The following is a 21383-nucleotide window of genomic DNA, read 5'->3' on the forward strand; positions in this document are numbered from 1 at the left end:
CGCAGGGTGGGGCCCATGATGTTTTTTCCTCAAAATGCCACGCCACGTTGTTCACACAGTTGTTGCCCATGTGGTGGTTGGACACGTCAACCTTATAACAGCTAAGTGAAATACGAATACCAAACTGTATGTGCGTCACTTAAGCCACTTCGATGAACATATTTCGGGCCTTGCAAAAGACGATCACGAACCGCGACAAATTTAGTGACGTGCAAGTGAAATTTTTTCATTCATAATATCACTGTCAAAAACGTTTTTATATTATGGAATGGAGGAGTAGTTGACATGGAGTATGTAAATCAAAACTTAGAATAATTGATGACAAAGAAACCGAGGAGTTAGCCGCAGGTCCGCCTCCTCTCCGATGGCCTTAGGGCCATGGGGGCGCAGTGGATCTCGGTAAGGGTCGGCCGGAGGGCTCCGTTTCTAATCGTTTCTTTCAGTTTTGCTAGGGTTTGTGTCTTGCTCAGGAAGACGAGACGGCGACACCTCCCTGAAGATGGAATAAAGGTCTCCCAGCCTAGCCCCCGTTCCGGCGATGCATCTAGCATCGTTGGTGGGTGTGTGGAGGTGTGTCTTTGGCGGATCTATCTTTGGTGGATTTGCTCGGATCTCGTCGTTGTTTATCTACGTTCGTGTGTCTTCGGATTAGATTTTTTGATCTACGTTATTCTTCATCTGCGGCGGTTGCTGTTCTGGTGCACTGGTCCTACGGGGCCTTAGCACGACGACTTCCCGACTGTCTACTACAACAAGTTGTGCCCGACTCCGGCGATGGAGGGGCGATGACGGCGGCGCGCCTTCAGCTCGCTTCAGTGCTGGTAGTTGTCGCTAGGTGGTCTACGGATCTGGATGTAATTTCTATTATTTCTGGTATTCGTTGTACTGCCATGATTGAAAATGAATAAATCGAAAATTTTCTCGCAAAAAAAAAAGAAAAAGAAACCGAGGAGTGATTTGAGGGGCATTTGGAAATTTCTCTAGCAAAAAGAGGTGCCCCGAGGGCTTCCCCGATGGAGGTGTGATACATCTTCTCATCTCTCATCTGAACCGGTCTGCTGCTCTGCAAGACTGCAACCAAGTCTGTGCCCACAAGAGTGTCCCGATCTCGACGGCCTTCGCTGACATCAGCCCATGACCAGGTGACCAAACCTAAGCTCTCACGGCCATGGCGAGGGCGAAGGCGCCGAGGCGGAAGCCGCCGCAGGCGGTCTCCCGACGGCTCCTCGGATTTTGCGGGCTGAGCTTCGCGGCGGCGTTGTACGTGGGGATTGACTACCTGCGGTACCTCTCGCCGACATGGCACAACCGGCTGCAGCCGGTGCTCTGGGCGGCGCTGGCGCTCGCCGCCGCCGCGCGCGCACCGTTCTACCGCCACTGGGATGTCGAGCTACGGGCGGTGCTTCCCTTCCTCGGTTCCATCGTCTTCATGCTCAGCGCCTTCCTCATCGAGATGATCTCCGTCCGCTTCGTCTCCGTCCTGATGGGGCTCCAGTGGCACGGGTTAGTATCTTTGGGAACTGAGGAGGGAGCTTCCTCCTTGGCACATGCTTTATCTTTTCAGCTGTTTGGACGCGAATTACCATGGATCTCGGAGAGATTTGGTTTGTGTTGCTATTTTGGTGCTTGTTTTGGTTTATGATGCTTAATGATATGCTTTTCAGATGTTTCTAGTGTGCGGTTTGTGTCAGGATGGTATGATCTTGGAGTATTACTTTTTGAACTGCCAAACAATCGATTAGTTTGTATCAGAAAGGCGTGCGTCTTGGAGTAGGGGTTTGATTGTTGGGTGTGGATAGTGCCTAAGCTTGACAGGCGGAGAATTAGACTTGTCATGACATATAATTGTTATCTTGGAGAGGTCTGTGAAACATTTCAGAGACTGCAGTTTGGGGGATCTTGAAGAAATTTATTTTGTAGGTAGACCAAACCTAGAAAATGTTGCGTATTTATCATGTTTATTATGGTGCTCAAAACCAGTGGCGTAGTAGAGATTCATGGAGATGACAGTATATTTAGCATGACAAGTGCGTTAAGTGAACCTTGTTGATTAATTGTTGCTATGGCTTCTTGTTGTTGTATGTAATTTTGGTGAATGTTGCGTGGCAAATGCATCTTGTGTAGCCTCTCCGTCTGTCAAGTTTTATTTCAATCATATTTCTGTGGATTATTGGTCATTGCTAGAGGTACATACCTTGTTTGACTCTTGTTACTCCATGCTATTTTTGGAGTTTTAAAATATTCCTTTGCAGCCTTGCAATGAAGAAAGAAGTCCACATTATTTCTTGTTCAAAATAAGCAAAAGATTTTATGGTGATTAGTGTTTCAAAGAGTCCAGTTTAAGCAAGGTATCAATGATCTGAACAAAGGGGCATCTAGAAGTTAAGCGGCTAAGAAAGGCATAAGCATTGCTTCATGCTTGGGCCAGTGTATTCCTGTCTGATTACTGAGCATTGATGTTTCCTCTCTCAATCTGGTTTACACAAATGAGCTAACCTTCCCTAAATATGCCCCCATTGTGCTCATTGACAAAACATCGAGAAGTTCATATCATGCCTCATTAGGTGGCAAGATGGGACTGCACTAGGTTTATTTGGTCATGGCTTTTAGCTAATTGTAACTGCCTTTGTGATCTTTTGTCAACTTGACCTCTGTAAAAAGATCATGGTTCGGTCATACTTTGGCTCTCATTGTCAAGAAAAGAGTTGCAGTACTTACGAACTTTAACTTTTTATAGTTATTTATCATTTGCGTGCACTCATTTCCTTGCCCAGATAAATACATGCATGAATCCTGAATTCTCACACAGTTAACTCTTAACTGTAAACTAAACCCTTTTTATTGTTTTAACAGATCTGCTGCTCCACTTCCTGACACTGGCCAATGGGTGCTTCTAGCTTTGAATGAGAAGCTTCCTGGAAGTGTTGTTGGTCTATTGAGAGCTCATGTTATCACTCTTCACCATTATTTGATGTTATTTATGATGTTGGGGTTCTCAGTGCTGTTTGATTGCATCAAGGCTCCTGGTCTTGGAATAGCCACAAGATATATGTTCACCATGGCAGTCGGACGGTTGCTTCGGACGGCAACTTTTGTTGGTACAATTCTTCCATCTGCGAGACCTTGGTGCGCTGCAGGCCGTTATCAAATACCTGGGCACCCTCATCCCTGGGCGCAAAAATATTACGTTCCATATGCTTCTGATTCACATGCTATTCGTGCGGTCATAGACAATGATATGGCTTATGGTTAGTGTATTTGTCTTATATCACCTAATTGAAGTATGCATTTTTCTGGGATTTGAAAACTGAATTGTCCTTTAAAAAATACAGCTGATGTTCAAGCTTACCCTGATGAGTACAGTCCTGACTGGGGTCGGATGAGTTTCTTAGTAGACATTTTGAGGCCAACCCCCGGAGAGGGGCCTGCATGGTACCATCTGTTGAAAAAAGCCAGTGGAGGTTGCAATGATCTTATGTATAGTGGGCACATGCTTGTCGCTGTTCTTACTGCCATGGCGTGGACGGTACGTAATTCATTTTACTTTTCTGCGTTACAGCACCATAGTCTGAAAAGGCCCGCTGTACTGAATCTGAATTTCCATTATCTGGAGCCACCATCTATATTCCATTTTCTTGGATATTGTTTAACCAGTCGCATGTAATTGATGAATCTTAACTCATTTTCAATCTGTTTCACACGCATATAGGAAGCTTATGGAGGCTGGATTTCTGTTGCAATATGGTTTCTCGTCCTGCACAGTGCACAAAGGGAGATACGAGAACGGCATCATTACACCGTGGACTGCGTCGCGGCAATCTACGTCGGAATCCTCTTGTGGAGGATGACACGGTTCATCTGGTCTGCTAGAGATGCCAGCCGAGCTAGAAGGCTTGCTAAGCTTGAAGAGGTTCAGAGCAGGCTAATTCATGCAGCAAAGGACGCAGACGTCAATGAGATCCGGGATCTGCTGAAGGAGGTTGAGCTAGCAGGCCATGACAAGCCTGGCTTTTCACAGAGAGCCATCCTGGCCTTTGCTGCAGCTACAATTATTTTCACGCTGACCTGTGTTGTCCTTGCCCTTACTTTAACCAGTGACGGGTGATTTAAGTTGCTAGAATCTCTTAGATTTTACCCCATTTTCTTGGGTTACACTATTGTTCTCTGCAGTTAGAAACCATCGAGTGTCATTTCTCGCAGGAAACATGTTTGAGCAAAAATGCAAGTTCAGTTTAGTGGCGTCAATTTGATATAAGTTGATAAGTTTGCAAAATGTTGCTGCCGGTCATGTTTTGAGCTTGTGTCGTCGTGAACTGTAACAGTCCTGCCGCGTTCTTCCTCTGCACCGACCAAAGATATTAGAGAACAAAACTGATGATTTGAAACATGGCAGTCTTTAACTTTTAGATACTTAAAATATCATATTTGTAGACGTGTATCAGAATGTATTTCATAATATTATAATTCTGGTGAGTTCTTATAAATATGTTGTCAGTTTTTCTATCTGTCAATTTCTAAGTCGACGCTAAGAACCATTTAATATTATTATTTCTGCAAGAAAATTAATTTTTTTGCAAGGAAGTAACATTGAGATTCACGTTATGAATGTTGGTAGAGAAATAACTATTTGTAGGTCAACTGAGAAATAGTCATTCAATATATATCATACTAAAAGTTCATGTTGGTGATACGTAGAAAATTTCGAGGGTACACGATACGTGAACTAGTGAGAGAGTACAATCTAAGTATGGTTATTTGTTTGTCTAAAAAAAAATCCATTTTTCATTTCTAGAGGGACAATTTCAAGTTCTTCTTATGTTGTTATATGTTTACTTCTTTTAATTTCTAGGGCCACTTTGATTTGTAGGATTCTCAAAACCTACGAATATAGTGTCATGTCCACTTGTACGAGTAGGGCATTTTGGAGACCGAGCTCCATGGAGGCCTTAATTTTGATTTTTTTTCAAGCTTTTCAGTTTCAAAAAAATCTGGAAAAATACGCATGCATACAAGGATGTAATGTGTACGTGTACATATTTTCAAGATGAAATACCTTGAATTGTGAGCCATACAAAAAAAATCATGGAATTTGAGGATGAATAGTACATATGCTAAAATTCCACAATTATTTTTGTGTAGCTCTCATTTTAACGGACCTCGATCTAAAAATTTACACAGATGCACATTATGTCTCTAGTTATATGTGTATTTTTTTCAGATTTTTTTGAAGCTGCAATGTTTGAATTTTAAAGTTTTCAAATTCGGTCTTCATTTGGCATTTCGCTCTCGTACCCTACATGTAGGACTATAAAACTACAAGAATTTGGATGAAATGTGTTTGATAGAACATACAAAACAAAACAATTCATTCAAGAAGTTCAAGCGGATGGAAATTTTCCTTCAAAATCGAGTGAAATGAATCCTATGAAAAAGATCCTAATGATTCAGATCATGCGAATCAAACAATCACCATAGTGGGGCGTACTAAACGTCCAAATGTTTACTTTTAAAGTTTGAGAGAGGCAAGCAAGCAACGACACACTTGGAATCGCGTGCACCACGGGCCCTAAGATCGCTCACAGTACATCAAGCCCAGTTTAGAAGGGCTCAATACATCCGGCCCAGTTTAGAAGGGCTCAAAGCCTCAAATAAGTTCCAATAAGCCATCAGCCCAACAACAGCACCTACAAACAACGCACTCTCGTCTTCTCCGTCGCCGGGGCAACACGCCGCCGTGCCGCCGCCTCTCGTCCCGTCCGTGGTTGTCACCGCGCTTTCCTACCTCACCCGCAGGCTTGCGACTTCGTTGTTCGGCAGCTATCTCGGCTCCAAACTAAGTAAGCCTCACCTTCGCAGCTGTCTTTTTCAGCGAGGGTTTGGTGCCCTACGCATTGCTTCGCATCTCTGCAGCCGCTAGATTTTTCAGGTCCTGATTTCAGTTGTCTTGAGAACACTCAATTGTAGTATGTATCTTCAGTGCTCCTGCTCTTCTATTTTGCCCCCAAATGAACTGGTTAGGCAGATGATACTCTAGTGGAAAAAATAGGTTTATTTGTTAAGAAGTCTTGGTGTAGTTTCTAACCAACCGGAGCCAAAGAGCATACAGGATGTATCATAAAGGGAGCATAGCTGATAAATCATGGTGCGGCGAAAGCTTAGTTCAGTTCTGCTGAGCATTGGATAATCTAGTCTAACTCATGTTTTCCGTTTTGTGCGAAACTGAACCTCGCAACAGGAGGACAGGACCCATGGCGATGGAGATGAGAGCCCGGGAATCTATAGGTATGTCGGAGGACCTGACACGGGCGATCGCACCTTATGCCACCGCCCTGCATGACATGTTCCTCCACTCCCATTGCTCCTCGTGTTTCAGGAAGTTGCCATTGCAACCTCCATGTGCCATGTCTTGTATCCTCTGCTGCTCCGTTCAGTACTGCTGCTCAGACTGCTTAAGCTCGGATCATGAAATGCATTCGTCTTCTGGTGAATGTTGTTTCTTCGCCGACCACCTCAAGAAAGCATCTCCATCCTACATCACTGAAGGCACAAGCGATGTCCGTGCTTCTCTTCGACTTCTTTATTTTCTCGAGATGCATGGTCTGGTCTCATCAGATTCAATCAACCGGTCCAGCAGAATTGGTGGGCTTTCAACAATTGGTATTCATGAAGTTCTGGAGGAAGGCGGGGAGGTTGCCGAGAGGATACTGAAGGGAAGCATGCTGATGTCGTCTGCCAGAAAAATGAGGAAGCAAACTTCTGTTGTTTTCTCCAATGGCCTGATAGTAGAGATAATGGCATTATGGGCAGTGATGATCAACAGCGTTGAGGTGCAGATTACTGAAGAGTGGGATCTGGGGATTGCAGTTTATGGGCCTAGTTTCTCATGGTTCAATCATAGTTGCTTTCCGAACGCTTCTTATCGTTTTGAGTTGGCTCCACCCAATGAAGATTATGTTTCAGACAAATCAGAATACCGTGCAGTCCCTGCTAGCAAAGGGGTTGCTCCAGATGCGGTAAAGGAAATCAATTTATTGTTTTGTTTGATGTATTCTGAACTTTTGCATCCACTATTCTTACAGTCAATCAACTACTTTGAATATCAAATATTTCTGAATTTAGAGCAAGTTATTTGGCTTTTCATTGGTTGCAGTGGCATACTTTGCAATTTGAAGAGGGTTCTACTCATGGTACTTCTTTCATGTTCATTTATTCTGCAACGTGAGGCAACATTCTGAACCTTTACCCTGACTCTCTTTAGCACTTGGCAAATATGGCCCAAGAGTTGTTGTCCGTTGCATAAAGCCAATCAACAAGGGGGATGAAGTTTGCATAACATACATTGATCTTCTCCAGACCAGGGTACTGTTTTCTTGTAAATCCTAGTTTGCATGAGTTTCCAATGCAAGTAGGTCAGTTATCTTAATATATTATTGGTTGTGCAGAATCACATGAAGGCTCAATTGTTCCATGAACTGTAATAATGGGCTATAGTGGTTCCCTTAGTATTATTATTTACATCAAAATTTCCCTTAAGTTTAGATAACCATGCTTAATATAACTCTTTATGCACTTGGCGAAACTCTGTTTCTTGCTGAAAAACAGGGCCACCCTTTGTCCATTTTCATCCAAAACAGAAGTACATAGATATTGTAATGCAGTTCAGTATTATAGCTTCTAACTTTCTGTTGAGCTGCTGCTGTCGGTAGATGTTCTGATCACTATTTAGTCCTACCATATGCAAAAGGTAAATCTGAATGAAGAACATGTCCAGTGCTCCTAAGCCACAAGAGCACAACCAAAAAGCTCCCAAAATTCTAAAACTAATTAAGTCGATTAACACAATATACACCTGTCATGCTACACAATTGCATGTTCAAACCCAATCTACATATCAACTTATCAAGAAAGAAGAAAAAAGACAAATTCTGCCATGAATAGCAACATCTCCTGTGAATAGCATTTCTCTTCTGCTTTTCTTAGTGGAGGTGTGGAATTTGCATTTTGAAATTTCATGGCATACTAAATACACATTGTATCAATCCACCCGATGTTTCTGAATTTTTTAAGACAGTTTGTGCTCCCATGAGGTCACGGGTTTGAGTCCTGGAAACAGCCTCCTGCAGAAATGTAGGGAAAGGCTGCTTACTATAGACCCAAAGTGGTCGGACCCTGGTAGGAGCTGGGACCCTACCGGGTCTAGGGCGTAGGTTGTAGGGGAAGGAGGGGGCTGGACGTGGCGAAGCTCGCGGTCGCCGGCGGCAAGGCGCCGTCGTGCGCGAGAGGGAGAGGCGGCGGCGGCGCAAGAGGCGGCTAGGGTTAGGTCTCCCGGCTCCCTAAGGGAAGCCGAGCAAATAATGATTGCTTCTTGCTTGATTAGATTGATACATCTCCTCTCCTTATATAGAGAGGTTTACTTGACTCCTAAGCAAACGATCCTAATAACGATAAGATAATTGGGCTAAGCCCCTAATAACAATAAGATAACTTGGGCCACAACCCACTGGGCTAAGCCCCTAATATGCCGGTCATAACACTTCTCCCCGCCTGCACAAACAGCTCGTCCTCGAGCTGTAAGGTGGGGAAGCGCTTGCTGAACTCCTCGAGGTGATCAACCAGCGTCAAACACCTTCGCGACAGCTGGGGCGGCCAGGTCGGCGGCGACGGCGTCCTCCGGAATGTAGTCTGCAGCCTCCAGGTAGAAGAGTCGCGGGCAGACGTGGCCGGGCGTGTAGGGCTCGTCGCAGTTGAAGCACAACCCTTGGCGGCGACGCTCGAGTAGCTCGGCCGAGGTGAGCCGGCGGAACGGGCGCGCCGCGGTCGCAGCGAGGGGTGCCGCGGAAGCCTGAGCAGGCCGACCCTGCGCGGGAACCTCCAGCCAGGGTAGCGGCCCAGCGGCCCGGGACGGTGATGCCTGCTGGATGGCCACCGCGCGGCGCTCGAACGCGCGGGCGTAGTACATGGCCGTCTGGAGATCCTGGGGTCCCCGAAGCTCCACGTCCACACGGATGTGATCCAGAAGTCCACCGACGAAGAGGTCGGCCTGCTGCTACGCTGTCACGCCCGACGCGTGGCATGCCAGGGCCTGGAAACGGTCGGCGAAGTCCTGAACCGTGGAGGTGAAGGGAAGGCGGCCTAGCTCTGCCAGGCGGCTCCCGCGGATCGGTGGCCCAAAACGAAGGAGGCAGAGCTTCGCGGAAGCGCTCCCAAGGGGGCATGCTGCCCTCGTCCTGCTCGAGGGCGTAGTACCAGGTCTGTGCTGCGCCGCGGAGGTGGTAGGAGGCGAGCCAGGTACGCTCCGAGGCGAGGGTGCGTTGCCCGCGAAAGAACTGCTCGCACTGGTTGAGCCAGTTGAGGGGGTCCTCCGTGCCGTCATAGGTGGCGAAGTCCAGTTTGGCAAACCGCGGCGGTGTCTGAGTCGGAGCGCCGTGGCCGACTGGCTCGGAGGTGCGAAGCAGCGAGGAGTGGGGCGCCCGGTCAGCATGACCGCGGCCCGAGAAGTGCCCCGCCGAGCCGGAGGGGTCGCCGAACTGAAGAGTGGGCGCTGGCGGTTCTCCCGCCGACGTGTAGACGGGTGGCGGCGATGATCCGGTCAGCCAGGCCGGTATGGGGGACGGCGACGGTGGGAAGCGCACGTGCTGGATCAGGACGCCGGTCTGCGTGGGTGACCCGGGCCCCGTGCTGGGCGGTGGCGGGGCTGGCAGCTGCGGCTGCGGCGGCACGGACCCGGGTGGTGTGGTCGGTGCAGCGAGGGTCGGGGCCGGCCACTGTGGCCAGGGAGGCACGGCAGCGGCCGTCGATGGGCCCGGCAGCTGGAGCTGCGGCTGCCCGGACCCGGGAGGCGTCGGGGGCGCGGCGATGGCCGGGGCCGGCCACTGTGGCCAGTGGGGGGTGACGGCGAGCGGCGGCTGACCGGGCCAGTGGTGGTGTAGAGGCCCGATCGGCGCGGTGGGGGCCGCGTACCAGGGCAGCGCGGCCGGACCTGTCGCGGGCAGCCGGCGGCTGCCCGTAAGGCCCGGCGAGGTAGAGGTGGATACCCTGGACGGCGATGACGAGGTCATTAAGGATGCCGGTGATCTCCGCCGGGGAGTAGACGGCGGCCTGCGGCGCGTGGAGGGGCGGCGACTGGCCGGTGGAGGCCCCCGCGGTGGAGTCGATCGGCGCGGTGGAAAGCGCTCGCGGTGGAGAGCGGCGCTGTGGAGAGGGCGGCGGTGGACAACGGCGCGGTGGGCAGCGGCGGGGTAGGTGGTGGAGCAGACATGATCGGACCCAAGCTACCTGATACCAAATTGGTAGGAGCTGGGACCCTACCGGGTCTAGGGCGTAGGTTGTAGGGGAAGGAGGGGGCTGGACGTGGTGAAGCTCGCGGACGCCGGCGGCGGCGGCGCCGTCGTGCGCGAGAGGAAGAGGCGGCGGCGGCGCAAGAGGTGGCTAGGGTTAGGTCTCCCGGCTCCCTAAGGGAAGCCGAGCAAATAATGATTGCTTCTTTGCTTCATTAGAGTGATACATCTCTCCTTATATAGAGAGGTTTACTTGACTCCTAAGCAAACGATCCTAATAATGATAAGATAATTGGGCTAAGCCCCTAATAACAATAAGATAACTTGGGCCACAACCCACTGGGCTAAGCCCCTAATATGCCGGTCATAACAGACCCTTTCCGGGACCCTGCGCAAGCGGGAGCTACGTGCACCGGGCTGCCCTTTTTTAGTTTGGTTGTGCTCCCATGGCTTGGGATCATGCTAGCCCTACAAGCCTTGGGAGCACCGGATATGTCTTTCATCTGAATGCACACTTACTTCAGGATGGATTTGCATATTATATGTTTCCATTTAGATGTATTGGTGTAGCTGTGTTATATCTTGGATCTTTTTTTCTGCACACTGACTATCTTGGTTAAGTTGTTGTGGTAGACAATGTTTTCCGTGCCATCCATATAGTAGGTCAATATTCTTTAGGATATTACAGTCCCTCCATTCTTGAATGCATGACGACTTAGGAGTTTGCACTTCTAACAAGTTGCATGTGGAAAAGAGTCAAAGACTGCATGACCCCCCTCTTTATTAGGCCGGTTATTACCTTTCGAAGTTGTCTGTTACTCTAGTCTAAAATAATAAATGGCATTTGAAATAGCCAAAGGGAAGGGTATGCAAGGCAAAATCTGGTGTAAAGTTATCCCGAAATGGTAAAATGACATATTTAGGAACAAAATTTCGAACTAGAATAACATGCGTTCAAGAACTACGGAAGTTCAGGTGTGTTGTTTCTTTTTTGGTTTTCTAACTGTTTGCACATCAAATAAAGTAGGAGTTACTTTTATTTCCCTACTTTGTCACACTCATAAGTTAGAACTTCCCTTTACAGGAAGCAAGGCATTCAGATCTTTGGTCAAAGTATAAGTTTATTTGTTCTTGTGAGCGCTGTACTGCATCACCAGAATCATATGTGGATTTTATTCTAAATGTAAGAGCCGAACCCCGGAGAAAATATTGTCATCATTTGCTTGCAATTTACCATGTACTAACTTTATGCACTTCTAGTATTGTGCCATATTCCTTTCAGTCAAATACTCTGCTATGAAGTTCTTTCTAGCCACTCATATTTTCAGACTCCTTTAAATTCCTATGGCTTGTATGTTTGTAAATCTTGGTGTGTTATCTCTATCAGTGTGGCCCAACTTACATCTTTGAACTTCCCTCAGATATCTCTCATCCCAGCACAACTTACAAAAAACTATAAATTGACCAGTAGCTAGTATCAGTGGCATATACATTAACTAGCAACCCTTTTTAGATAGTTGCTTATGTTGCAGGTTCCTGACAGTTTATGCTTAACTTATACCTTCTGCGAGCTGACATGGTACACTTATCAGTGTGACTTCAGGAACTTGAATTCGCCAGAGAATGCTTTTATATCTCGAGCAGTTGAGGGTTTTGATGATATCTTACAACAAGCAATCTCGGAATATTCATTGGGTGATGATCCCAAAGCCTGCTGTGCTATGATTGAAAGTTTGCTTTCTGAAAACTTGATGGGTGATTTGCAGCAAGTGGAACTTTCACGGAAAAGACATATACTGCATCCTCTTCATCATATATGTCTTAGAGCTTATATGACGCTCGCCTCCGCTTACCGCTTTCGTGCCCTAGAATTCAATACCGATGGCTTTAAAGGAGAAAACAGTGCCGTTTCTTTCAAAATGACCAAAGCTGCAGTAGCTTATTCATTTCTTCTTGCAGGAGCTACGCACCATCTGTTCTTATCTGAACGTTCCTTTATGACCTCACTGGCGCATTTTTTGTTAAGCGCTGGACGGTCCATGTTAGATTTTGTTGAATGTGTAAAGGGAGAGAGACGGAAAAATGTATCCCAAGCTAAGTTTAGCTCTGCTTCATGTTCAGCAAGTTCAGGAACACGTGATTCCATGCAGTACCATCAATTCAGATCAACTTGTGAGGAATTTGGCAAGCGCATGTTATCGCTATCATTGCAGTGCTGGCCATTTCTTGTGCAAAGCTCACCCTGCCTGGAAAAGATAAAAAACCCTATAGACTTCAGTTGGCTTGGGACAGCAATATTTCAGTCTCTCCATCTTTCTGAGGTAGATTCTGCCAACCTTTCTTGTACAGATGGTCTAGAAATTTTAACTGAAGAGCAGAAGGGGTGTATTCTCAACTTAGCTATTTGCTGCATCACCTTTTGCAAATATCTTGCAAATATATGCTATGGTCCACAACATTATTTGGCAAATCATGCTAAAGATCTGCTTGAAGGTATCAATCTTGCACAATGAAGTTGATGTCTGATGTGCTCCATCGTCATTATCGATGGTTGTGGAGCTTACTTTCAAGATGGTTGCAGGATTAAATGAATATTTTCTTTGGATGTAAGCACAGTTTGTCAATTCTGTTTATTCTGATGAACAAAGTTAATGGCAATGAGATTTATTGGAAAAGTCTCTGACATGCTTCGGTGGCAGTGGTTTCACTTAAGATTCATGCTTCTGTATAATCATGTAGCACTGTTGTCTCGAAGTCTGTTCTAGCACTCTGTCACGCTAACATTCTATGGTTGATCCCTGGACCATTCTATTGGTAACCTCTCCCATTATGCAAAAGTATTCACATGCTTTCTGGTTTAGATGCAAATTCTTTTTGTTTATCAGCCATGGAAGAATCGCCATCAAACTGGGCCATGAAGATCTTCACCTTAAGTAAAGGTGCAAACAAAGCTATTATATTTCTACTCTTTAGTTGGTGTCAGTTATTGGTGGCTGGGGGAAGGGCAGGGAGGGGATACTCTCATTTCATAGATCACACAAGTTGCATGTTGTTGGCAGCGCAGTGCAGAGTCGTGTCATCTAGCAATAATTGAAGATATTTTCTACAATAATTTTTGTGAGAAACAATTTACCTTATTTTTGGTGACAAGTTCAAGTATGTCTTGGTTCAATGAACAGAAAACGACATGTTTGCCTCTTTTATCAATAATATAATTATTTAAGTCTTTTTGGCAGCAAAACTGTTAAATGGAGGATGCTCCTTGTAAATATATTCCTCAGATGAAAAGAAAATTGTTCTAGACATGAATGGCATGGTGACAGTTTATTGGTATGTTTGAACTACACAATTGGATGAAACGAGTTCACCCTGCAAAGTTGCCTTGTGCCGCCTGCATCCTTGCAGATGGACAGAAATTGTGGATTGTTTGTCCAGTAAACCAAATATGTTCCTTTTCTCATTTTTTTCAATCTCATTATGATAAGTGATTTTGTCCCTACTTCTGTATTGTTAGTTGATTACTTTTTAAGCCTACTTTAATCTTTCCTGCAGGGATGTCCCTTCTCCTAAGCACACTGTAGAAATGTGTAAGCACATGAGTGGCTGGTCATTCTGATACTTTATGCCTGCTCATTATCATGCCAACTAATTTCTTCGTAGCAGGTGACAGTAACTTGTAACTTATCTCTAGAGCCTCAAGCTTCTATATGTTTCAGTACCAATTAGTTAACTTCATTGTTTCAAGTAACAGGTTTGGCTTAGACATATGTTTTAGTGATAAACTGAACGGCATAAATAATCAGAAATTTAGATTCAACCCCAGCCACAAACACAGAAAAATTGATTACTGAGATGGCTCTGCTGTAGCACGGTAGCAGGTTTAATGGATGCCCATCAGAATAATTGTCGGAATATGCTTTGGCATCTTCCATTGCTTGCAGCATTGCTTCCACTGATCTAACCAGTGGGAAGTTAAACTGTCCTCCATTAATGAGCCGGTGTGTCTATTCCTGTCAGACACCTTTCTGCTTAAAGCGGGTGTTGCTGATAATTCAGGAATTTCTCCTCTCTATCGTATCTCTCTCTCCCAAAGAAAGATCTTACGTGTCAACATTTTCTAGTTGAAGAATATTCTGTATCGCATGGTATTGACGATGCGCTGCGTGTATACTGAATTCATGATTGATTTGTGTAGGCACTTATTTGATGCTGAGCTAATGGTCTATACCTGCATCTTAATTTTATACGAGTTTTCTATAGATGTAGTGCTGATGCTGCAAACCATGTGTTGGGAATGAGCTTTTATTTTCGCGGTGTTCTCTTCTCACAATATGGGTGTGCTATGTATGGCTTGTTTTCCCCTTTAGAACAGTTAAAATTTCACAGTTGACAGTTGTAGTGCATAGACCTGCTTCAGTTTTGTATATGAATGAACTTGATCTAGGACCCATCCTTTCAACAAGGGAAGTGATATTTTTTATGTATGTTTACATTAACTGAAATAATATGGCGTGCATTGGAAATTTTGAATCATTGAAGGATATATTTTGTGGATTAATTTTTGTTTTTGTGGGCACATGTCTCTGCGGTTCCACTTGTCCCTTGGTTACAAAAATTGCGAAAAGATCTCCACCAGAGAACAGAAGAAGTGCTTTCAGTCATTAAGTGTGCATGATATTAGCCACATATTTTCGATTGATGGAGCCTTGTTTGGACGCAATAATTTATTTTTCCAACTGCTTTAGTGTAGCTAGTTACTGCTATAAATACCTCCTACCGTATTGCTTCTTAGTACCACAGTGCAACCAAGCAGCTACTTGTGTTCTGTGTGATACATTTCTCTTTATTTTGAGATGGCAGGTGAGTATGATCGCAGCAGCTACGGAAGGTCAGGCACAGGCAGTGACGAAGGCGAGTACAACAAGACCAGCAAGGAAGACTATGGCCGCAGCAGCGATGAATACAGCCATGGTACCGGCGGTTTCAACAAATCCAGCAACGACAACAATGATGGTGGGTACAAGAACACCGACACGGACGACTACAGTAGCAGTGGCGGCTACAACAAGTCCAGCACTGACAATTTCACTGGCGGCTTGAACAAATCTAGCACTGATGACTACACTGGCGGTGGCAGCTACAACAAAACTGGTGCCGACGACTACACTGCCGGTGGCGACTACAAGAAGTACAGCACCGAAGATTTTAGTGGCGGCCACAACAAGTCTAGCACAGACGACTATGATGGTGGCTACAAGAACTCCAGTGCTGATGCCGTCTATGGCGAAGGCGGTTACAAGAAACCAAGCACCGAGGACTCCTCCGCGTACAACAAATCAAGCATCGAGGAGGACTACAGCAGCGGCAAGAACACCCCCAACACTGATGACTACGACGGCAGTGGCTACAACAAGTCCAGCACTGATGACGACTACGATGGCTACAAGAAGGCCGGCGCCGACGAGTACAGTGGTGGCTACAGCAAGTCCGGCGCCGATGGGTATGCCACTCGAGCAGGCAAGACCGGCTCTGATGATTACTAGACAAAATAGTCGTGAAAGTGAGTGTGTTTGCGATGCTAAATACGTATGCATGTGTGGTTGCTACTGCTACTGGTCCTTGCTAACGCTATGTTTGGATGTATGCATTGGGAGCCTTGGCATTGTATTGGGTTGAATATCAATATCACACTATATTGGTATTGAGATTGAATGCCAATATTTTTGTTTGGATGCTTAGATATTCGGAACACAGACTTGATATTGAGGTCGAATGCCAAATGTTGTTTGGGTTGTCAATGTGAGGCATTGAGTTGTATGAGACTTTGCCGGGAGATCGAGCAAAGAGGAGGCATGACGCTTGACAGAGCTCTACGAAGAGAGGAAGGAGCCGGTCAGCAACACACATGCGCTGAGCGGCAAAGCTCGTGGTGGAGGCACGCCGGTCGCCGGAGATCATGGTGGAGGCGGGGTAGGAGGGCGGCGCCGGTCGCTGGAGAGCTCTGGCGGGGCAGGAACGTGGCGCGGCTACTAGAGAGCTCTGGCGGGGCGGGAAGGTGGCGTCGGCCGCTGGATCTTGGGGTGGAGACGAGGCAGGAGGGTGGCGGCGGCCACCGGATCTTGGGGTGCAGGCACGCCGGCCGCCGGGGCTCGGTGTGGAGGGGGGCAGGATGGGCGCCGCCGCCGTTCGTCGAGACGGGAGGTACGAGCTGGGTTGGTTTCGTTAGCGAACAGATAAGCACACTATCCCAATGCCTAGCGATGTCGAGCACACAGCCTCCGAATTGGGCTAGCTGTTTTTTGCGTTAGGGACGGACCGCTCAATATCGAGCCCGAATGCCACGATTGAATGCCAAGACCAACCAAACGGTGGCACTCGGGATATTAGGCCCAGACAAATGCCAATACCCAATACTAGGCCTGAATGTAAACATCCAAACGGAGCGTAAATGATTTAGCATTTGTATTCTTACTATTTTCTTTATGGTGGGGTTCGTTTATATGTATACCGTGATGTGATCTCATCATAGAGCCGCGGCTGTTGAAATGAGTGTGTATATATATGTAGCAGTCTTGATGATGAATGTGAGATTTGTCTAGATACATATAATCCTTCGTCATATTCCACTCCCTCCATTTCACAATGTAGCGCGTATAAAGTTAAACTTTATAAACCTTGACTAAATTTATAGAGGAAAATATATACATCTAGGATACCAAATACATGTCCTTAGATACATCACAAGATGTACTTTCATATCGTATATATTTTGTATTATAAATATAAATAGTTTTCTTCATAAACTTAGTCAAAATTTGTAAAGTTTGAAAGCCCCGCATATGTATGGATAGTTGATTATAGTTATGCAAAGGACTGTGCTAACGACCAATCGACTGGTCGTTAGCGACAGATCCGCACGACCGTAACCCAGCTTCCTCTCGTGACCCGCACGCTGGAAAGGGGACTTGAATCCAGGTCTATTCATTAGAGTTTGAATCCAATAACCAACAAGGTTATTTTAACCTTTCTTTTTTCTGTCATATCGGTGATAATAATTGTTTGCTTGGTAACTTTGACATGACCAGCGTGATAACTATGACTGGAGCAACATGATAACTATACTATGATAAGCCTGATAACTATAATATGAGAAGATTAATGACTATACGATGAGAAGCATGATAACTTTAGCATGGGGTAGTGGTAACTTCACACTGGGGTATGTTTCGACAACAAAAAGTTACCGGGACATGTTTCAGTAACGTTTTTCACATGGGTAAAGAGTTATCAAATATGTTGTATGTAAGTTACTGGTTGTCTGGTGCGTAAGTTACCATGCTATTTGCACTAGGTTATCAGGGCATATTTCTAAAACTTTTCGCCCAAGGTGAAAAGTTATCAATGCGTTTATATGTAAGTTATCAGGTTAATTGTACGTAAGTTATCATCTTATTTACACAGAAAGCTACCGGGGGTATATTTTAACAATTTGTTCACCTCAAATGGTAAAAAAAGTGGTATTTTATTTGAACTTGTCTGGAGCCAAGTAGTGGGTGAGTTGACTAGTGTGTTAAGATCTCAATATTGAAGTCTTGAGTTCAATTATCAGCTTTATGATGATTTTTTAGGCTATAAAACTACAAGGTCGAAACTACAATATGGAAACTACTAGCATCAAGATTTGTTTCCAACATCTTTTTCTCCCAAAATTATCAGGCCTGCGATGTGTGAGTTATCAAGCTATTCGCATAAAAAATAACCAAGGGGTATTTCATCAACGTGCCTTGCTACGTCTTGAGCTTGCGTTGGTTTTCCTCGAAGAGGAGAGGGTGATGCAGCAATAGTAGCGTAAGTATTTTTCTTAGTTTTTGAGAACCAAGGTATCAATCCAGTAGGAGACTCCTCAAAAGTCCCACGCACCTACAGAAATAATCTAAGAACTCGCAACCAACGCGATAAAGGGGTTGTCAATCCCTTTATGGCCACTTGCAAAAGTGAGATCTAATAAAGATAGTAAGATAAGATAAATATATTTTTGGTATTTTATAATATAGATGCAAAAAGTAAAGATACAAATAAAAATAGATTGGAAGCAAATATGATAAGAGATAGACCCGGGGGCCATAGGTTTCACAAGAGGCTTCTCTCAAAATAGCATAAGTATTACGGTGAGTGAACAAATTACTGTCGAGCAATTGATAGAAAAGCGAATAATTATAAAATTATCTAGGCAAGATCATCTATATAGGCATCACATCCATAACAAGTAGACCGACTCCTGTCTGCATCTACTACTATTACTCCACACATCGACCGACTCCTACCTGCATCTAGAGTATTAAGTTCATAAAAACAGAGTAATGCATTAAACAAGATGACATGATGTAGAGGGATAAACTCAAGCAATATGATATAAACCCCATCTTGTTATCCTCGATGGCAACAACACAATACGTGCCTTGCAACCCTTTCTGTCACTGGATAAGGACACCGCAAGATTGAACCCAAAGCTAAGCACTTCTCCCATGGCAAGAAAGATCAATCTAGTAGGCCAAACCAAACTGATAATTCGAAGAGACTTGCAAAGATAACTCAATCATACATAAAAGAATTCAGAAAAGATTCAAATATTATTCATACATAAACTTGATCATAAACCCACAATTCATCGGATCTCGACAAACACACCGCAAAAAGAGATTACACCAAATAGATCTTCACAAGAGAGGGGGAGAACATTGTATTGAGATCCAAAAAGAGAGAAGAAGCCATCTAGCTAATAACTATGGACCCGTAGGTCTGTGGTAAACTACTCACAACTCATCGAAGGGGCAAGAATGCTGATGTAGAAGCCCTCCGTGGTCGATTCCCCTTCCGGCAGAGTGCCGACGAAGGCTCCAAGATGGGATCTCGCGGATACAGAAGGTTACGGTGGTGGAAATTATGTTTCGTCTGTCTCCCGGATGTTTTCAGGGTACGTAGGTATATATAGGAGGAAGAAGTACGTCGGTGGCCGCCCGAGGGGCCCATGAGACAGGGGGCGCGCCCTGCAAGGGGGGCACCTTCCTATCTCGTGGCCGCCTCGGCTACTTTTTGACTTGCACTTCAAGCCCTCTGGATCACGTTCGTTCCAAAAATCATGCTCCTGAAGGTTTCATTCCATTTGGACTCCGTTTGATATTCCTTTTCTTCGAAATACTGAAATAGGCAAAAAAAATAACAATACGTGTTGGGCCTCCGGTTAGTAGGTTAGTCCCAAAAATGATATAAATATGTAAAATAAAGCCTGTAAACATCCAAAAGGGGTAATATAATAGCATGGAACAATCAAAAATTATAGATACGCTGAAGACGTATCAAGCATCCCCAAGCTTAATTCCTGCTCGTCCTCGAGTAGGTAAATGATTAAACAGAAATTTTTGATGTGGAATGCTATCTAGCATAATTCTCAATGTAATTTTCTTTAATGTGACATGAATGTTCAGATCCAAATGATTCAAGATAAAAGCTTATAAAACATAAAAATAATAATATTTTAAAGTATACTAACAAATAATCATGTCCTATCAAAATATCATAGCCAAAGAAAGCTTATCCCTACAAAATCATATAGTTAGGCCATGCTTCATTTTCATTACACAAAATACTCCCATCATGTACAACCCCGATGACGAGCCGAGCAATTGTTTCATACTTTTTAACACTCTTCAGCTTTTTCAACTCTTACACAATACATGAGCGCAAGCCATGGACATAGCACTATGGTGGTAAATGGTGGTGGTTGTTAGGACAAAAAGGAAGAAGATAATCTCACATCGACTAGGCGTATCAACGGGCTATGGAGATGCCCAACAATAGATATCAATGTGAGTGAGTAGAGATTGCCATGCAACGGATGCACTAGAGCTATAAATATATGAAAGCTCAACAAAAAAAAACTAAGTAGGTGTGCATCCAACTTGCTTGCTTACGAAGACCTAGGGCATTTTGAGGAAGCCCATCATTGGAATATACAAGCCAAGTTCTATAATGAAAAATTCTCACTAGTATATGAAAGTGACAACATATGAGACTCTATCATGAAGATCATGGTGCTACTTTGAAGCACAAGTGTGGAAAAAGAGATAGTAGCATTATCCCTTTTCTCTTTTTCTCTCATTATTTTTTCTTTCTTATTCTCCTTTTTTTTCTTTGGCCTCTCCTTTTTTTGGCGTTTTTTTTGTAAAGTCTAAAGTCTCATCCCGACTTGTGGGGGAATCATAGTCTTCGTCATCCTTTCCTCGCTAGGACAATGCTCTAATAATGAAGATCATCACATTTTTATGGATTTACAACTCAAGAATTACAACTCAAAGCTAGAACAAGATATGACTCTATGTGAATGTCTCCGGCGGTGTACCGGGATATGCAATGAATCAAGAGTGACATGTATGAAAATTATGGAGGTGGCCTTGCCACAAATACGATGTCAACTACATGATCATGCAAAGAGCAATATGACAATGATGAAACGTGTCATAATAAACGGAACGGTGGAAAGTTACATGGCAATATATCTCGGAATGGCTATGGAAATGCCATAATAGGTATATGGTGGCTGTTTTGAGGAAGGTAATAATGGGTTCAATACCGACGAGAGTTGCGCGGTAATAAGAAAAGTTAGCAAAGTGGAAGGATGAGTGTGCGTATATCCATGGACTCACAAATATACTTATTGCAAAAGTCTACTTAGCCCTCAAAGCAAAGTACTACTACGCATGCCCCAAGAGGGATAGATTGGTAGAAAAAGACCATCTGTCGTCCCCGACTGCCACTCATAAGGAAGACAATGAAAAGAGCACCTCATGCAATAAATTTGTCACACAACTTTTACCATACGTGCATGCTACGGGACTTGCCAACTTCAACAAAAATATTTCTCAATTTCATAATTATCCACTAGCATGACCCTAACATTACTACCTTTATATCTCAAAACAATTATCAAGCAACAAATTGATCATAGCATCCAATTCAATTTCTATGATAGTTTTTATTATACTCAACTTGGATGCTCATCATTCTAGGACCAAATTTATAACCAAAGCAAATACCATGCTGTTCTAA

At 44.6% G+C, this 21383-nt stretch overlaps 3 protein-coding genes across 6 annotated transcripts; all 3 read left to right on the forward strand.

Moving 5' to 3' along the window:
* Positions 1-1017: 1017 nt before the first annotated feature.
* On the forward strand, positions 1018-4245 carry LOC123045459 (protein PHLOEM UNLOADING MODULATOR). Its single transcript, XM_044468513.1, has 4 exons — positions 1018-1503; positions 2854-3248; positions 3333-3526; positions 3710-4245. Exons 1-4 carry the CDS (start codon positions 1169-1171, stop codon positions 4103-4105), a joined length of 1320 nt encoding a protein of 439 aa, XP_044324448.1. The 5' UTR covers positions 1018-1168; the 3' UTR covers positions 4106-4245.
* A 1438-nt stretch (positions 4246-5683) lies between these two features.
* Positions 5684-12962, forward strand: LOC123045460 (protein SET DOMAIN GROUP 41). 4 transcript variants are annotated; one of them, XM_044468516.1, is made up of 7 exons: positions 5684-5837; positions 6236-6282; positions 6374-7013; positions 7151-7187; positions 7259-7359; positions 11362-11460; positions 11810-12962. In XM_044468516.1, exons 3-7 carry the CDS (start codon positions 6402-6404, stop codon positions 12788-12790), a joined length of 1830 nt encoding a protein of 609 aa, XP_044324451.1. In that variant the 5' UTR covers positions 5684-5837; positions 6236-6282; positions 6374-6401; the 3' UTR covers positions 12791-12962. The 4 variants fall into 4 exon arrangements, with proteins under 4 accessions (XP_044324451.1, XP_044324449.1, XP_044324450.1 ...); XM_044468514.1 differs by having other exon boundaries at positions 6236-7013; XM_044468515.1 differs by having other exon boundaries at positions 6236-7013; positions 11870-12962.
* A 14-nt stretch (positions 12963-12976) lies between these two features.
* Positions 12977-16015, forward strand: LOC123045461 (RNA-binding motif protein, X-linked-like-3). Its single transcript, XM_044468518.1, has 2 exons — positions 12977-13216; positions 13830-16015. Exon 2 carries the CDS (start codon positions 15131-15133, stop codon positions 15818-15820), a length of 690 nt encoding a protein of 229 aa, XP_044324453.1. The 5' UTR covers positions 12977-13216; positions 13830-15130; the 3' UTR covers positions 15821-16015.
* Positions 16016-21383: the final 5368 nt, after the last annotated feature.

The sequence above is a fragment of the Triticum aestivum genome, chromosome 2B, assembly GCF_018294505.1.
Source record: "Triticum aestivum cultivar Chinese Spring chromosome 2B, IWGSC CS RefSeq v2.1, whole genome shotgun sequence".
Classification (NCBI taxonomy): Eukaryota; Viridiplantae; Streptophyta; class Magnoliopsida; order Poales; family Poaceae; genus Triticum; species Triticum aestivum.

Bases quoted from the DNA above. Each gene is read 5' to 3' on its own strand.
- LOC123045459 (XM_044468513.1), top strand. From the start codon at position 1,169: ATGGCGAGGGCGAAGGCGCCGAGGCGGAAGCCGCCGCAGGCGGTCTCC. The intron at 3,249-3,332 runs GTTAGTGTATTT...TAAAAAATACAG, and splicing joins AGACAATGATATGGCTTATG to CTGATGTTCAAGCTTACCCT. The intron at 3,527-3,709 runs GTACGTAATTCA...ACACGCATATAG, and splicing joins TTACTGCCATGGCGTGGACG to GAAGCTTATGGAGGCTGGAT.
- LOC123045461 (XM_044468518.1), top strand. From the start codon at position 15,131: ATGGCAGGTGAGTATGATCGCAGCAGCTACGGAAGGTCAGGCACAGGC.
- LOC123045460 (XM_044468514.1), top strand. From the start codon at position 6,249: ATGGCGATGGAGATGAGAGCCCGGGAATCTATAGGTATGTCGGAGGAC. The intron at 7,188-7,258 runs GTACTTCTTTCA...GACTCTCTTTAG, and splicing joins TGAAGAGGGTTCTACTCATG to CACTTGGCAAATATGGCCCA. The intron at 7,360-11,361 runs GTACTGTTTTCT...TTCCCTTTACAG, and splicing joins TTGATCTTCTCCAGACCAGG to GAAGCAAGGCATTCAGATCT.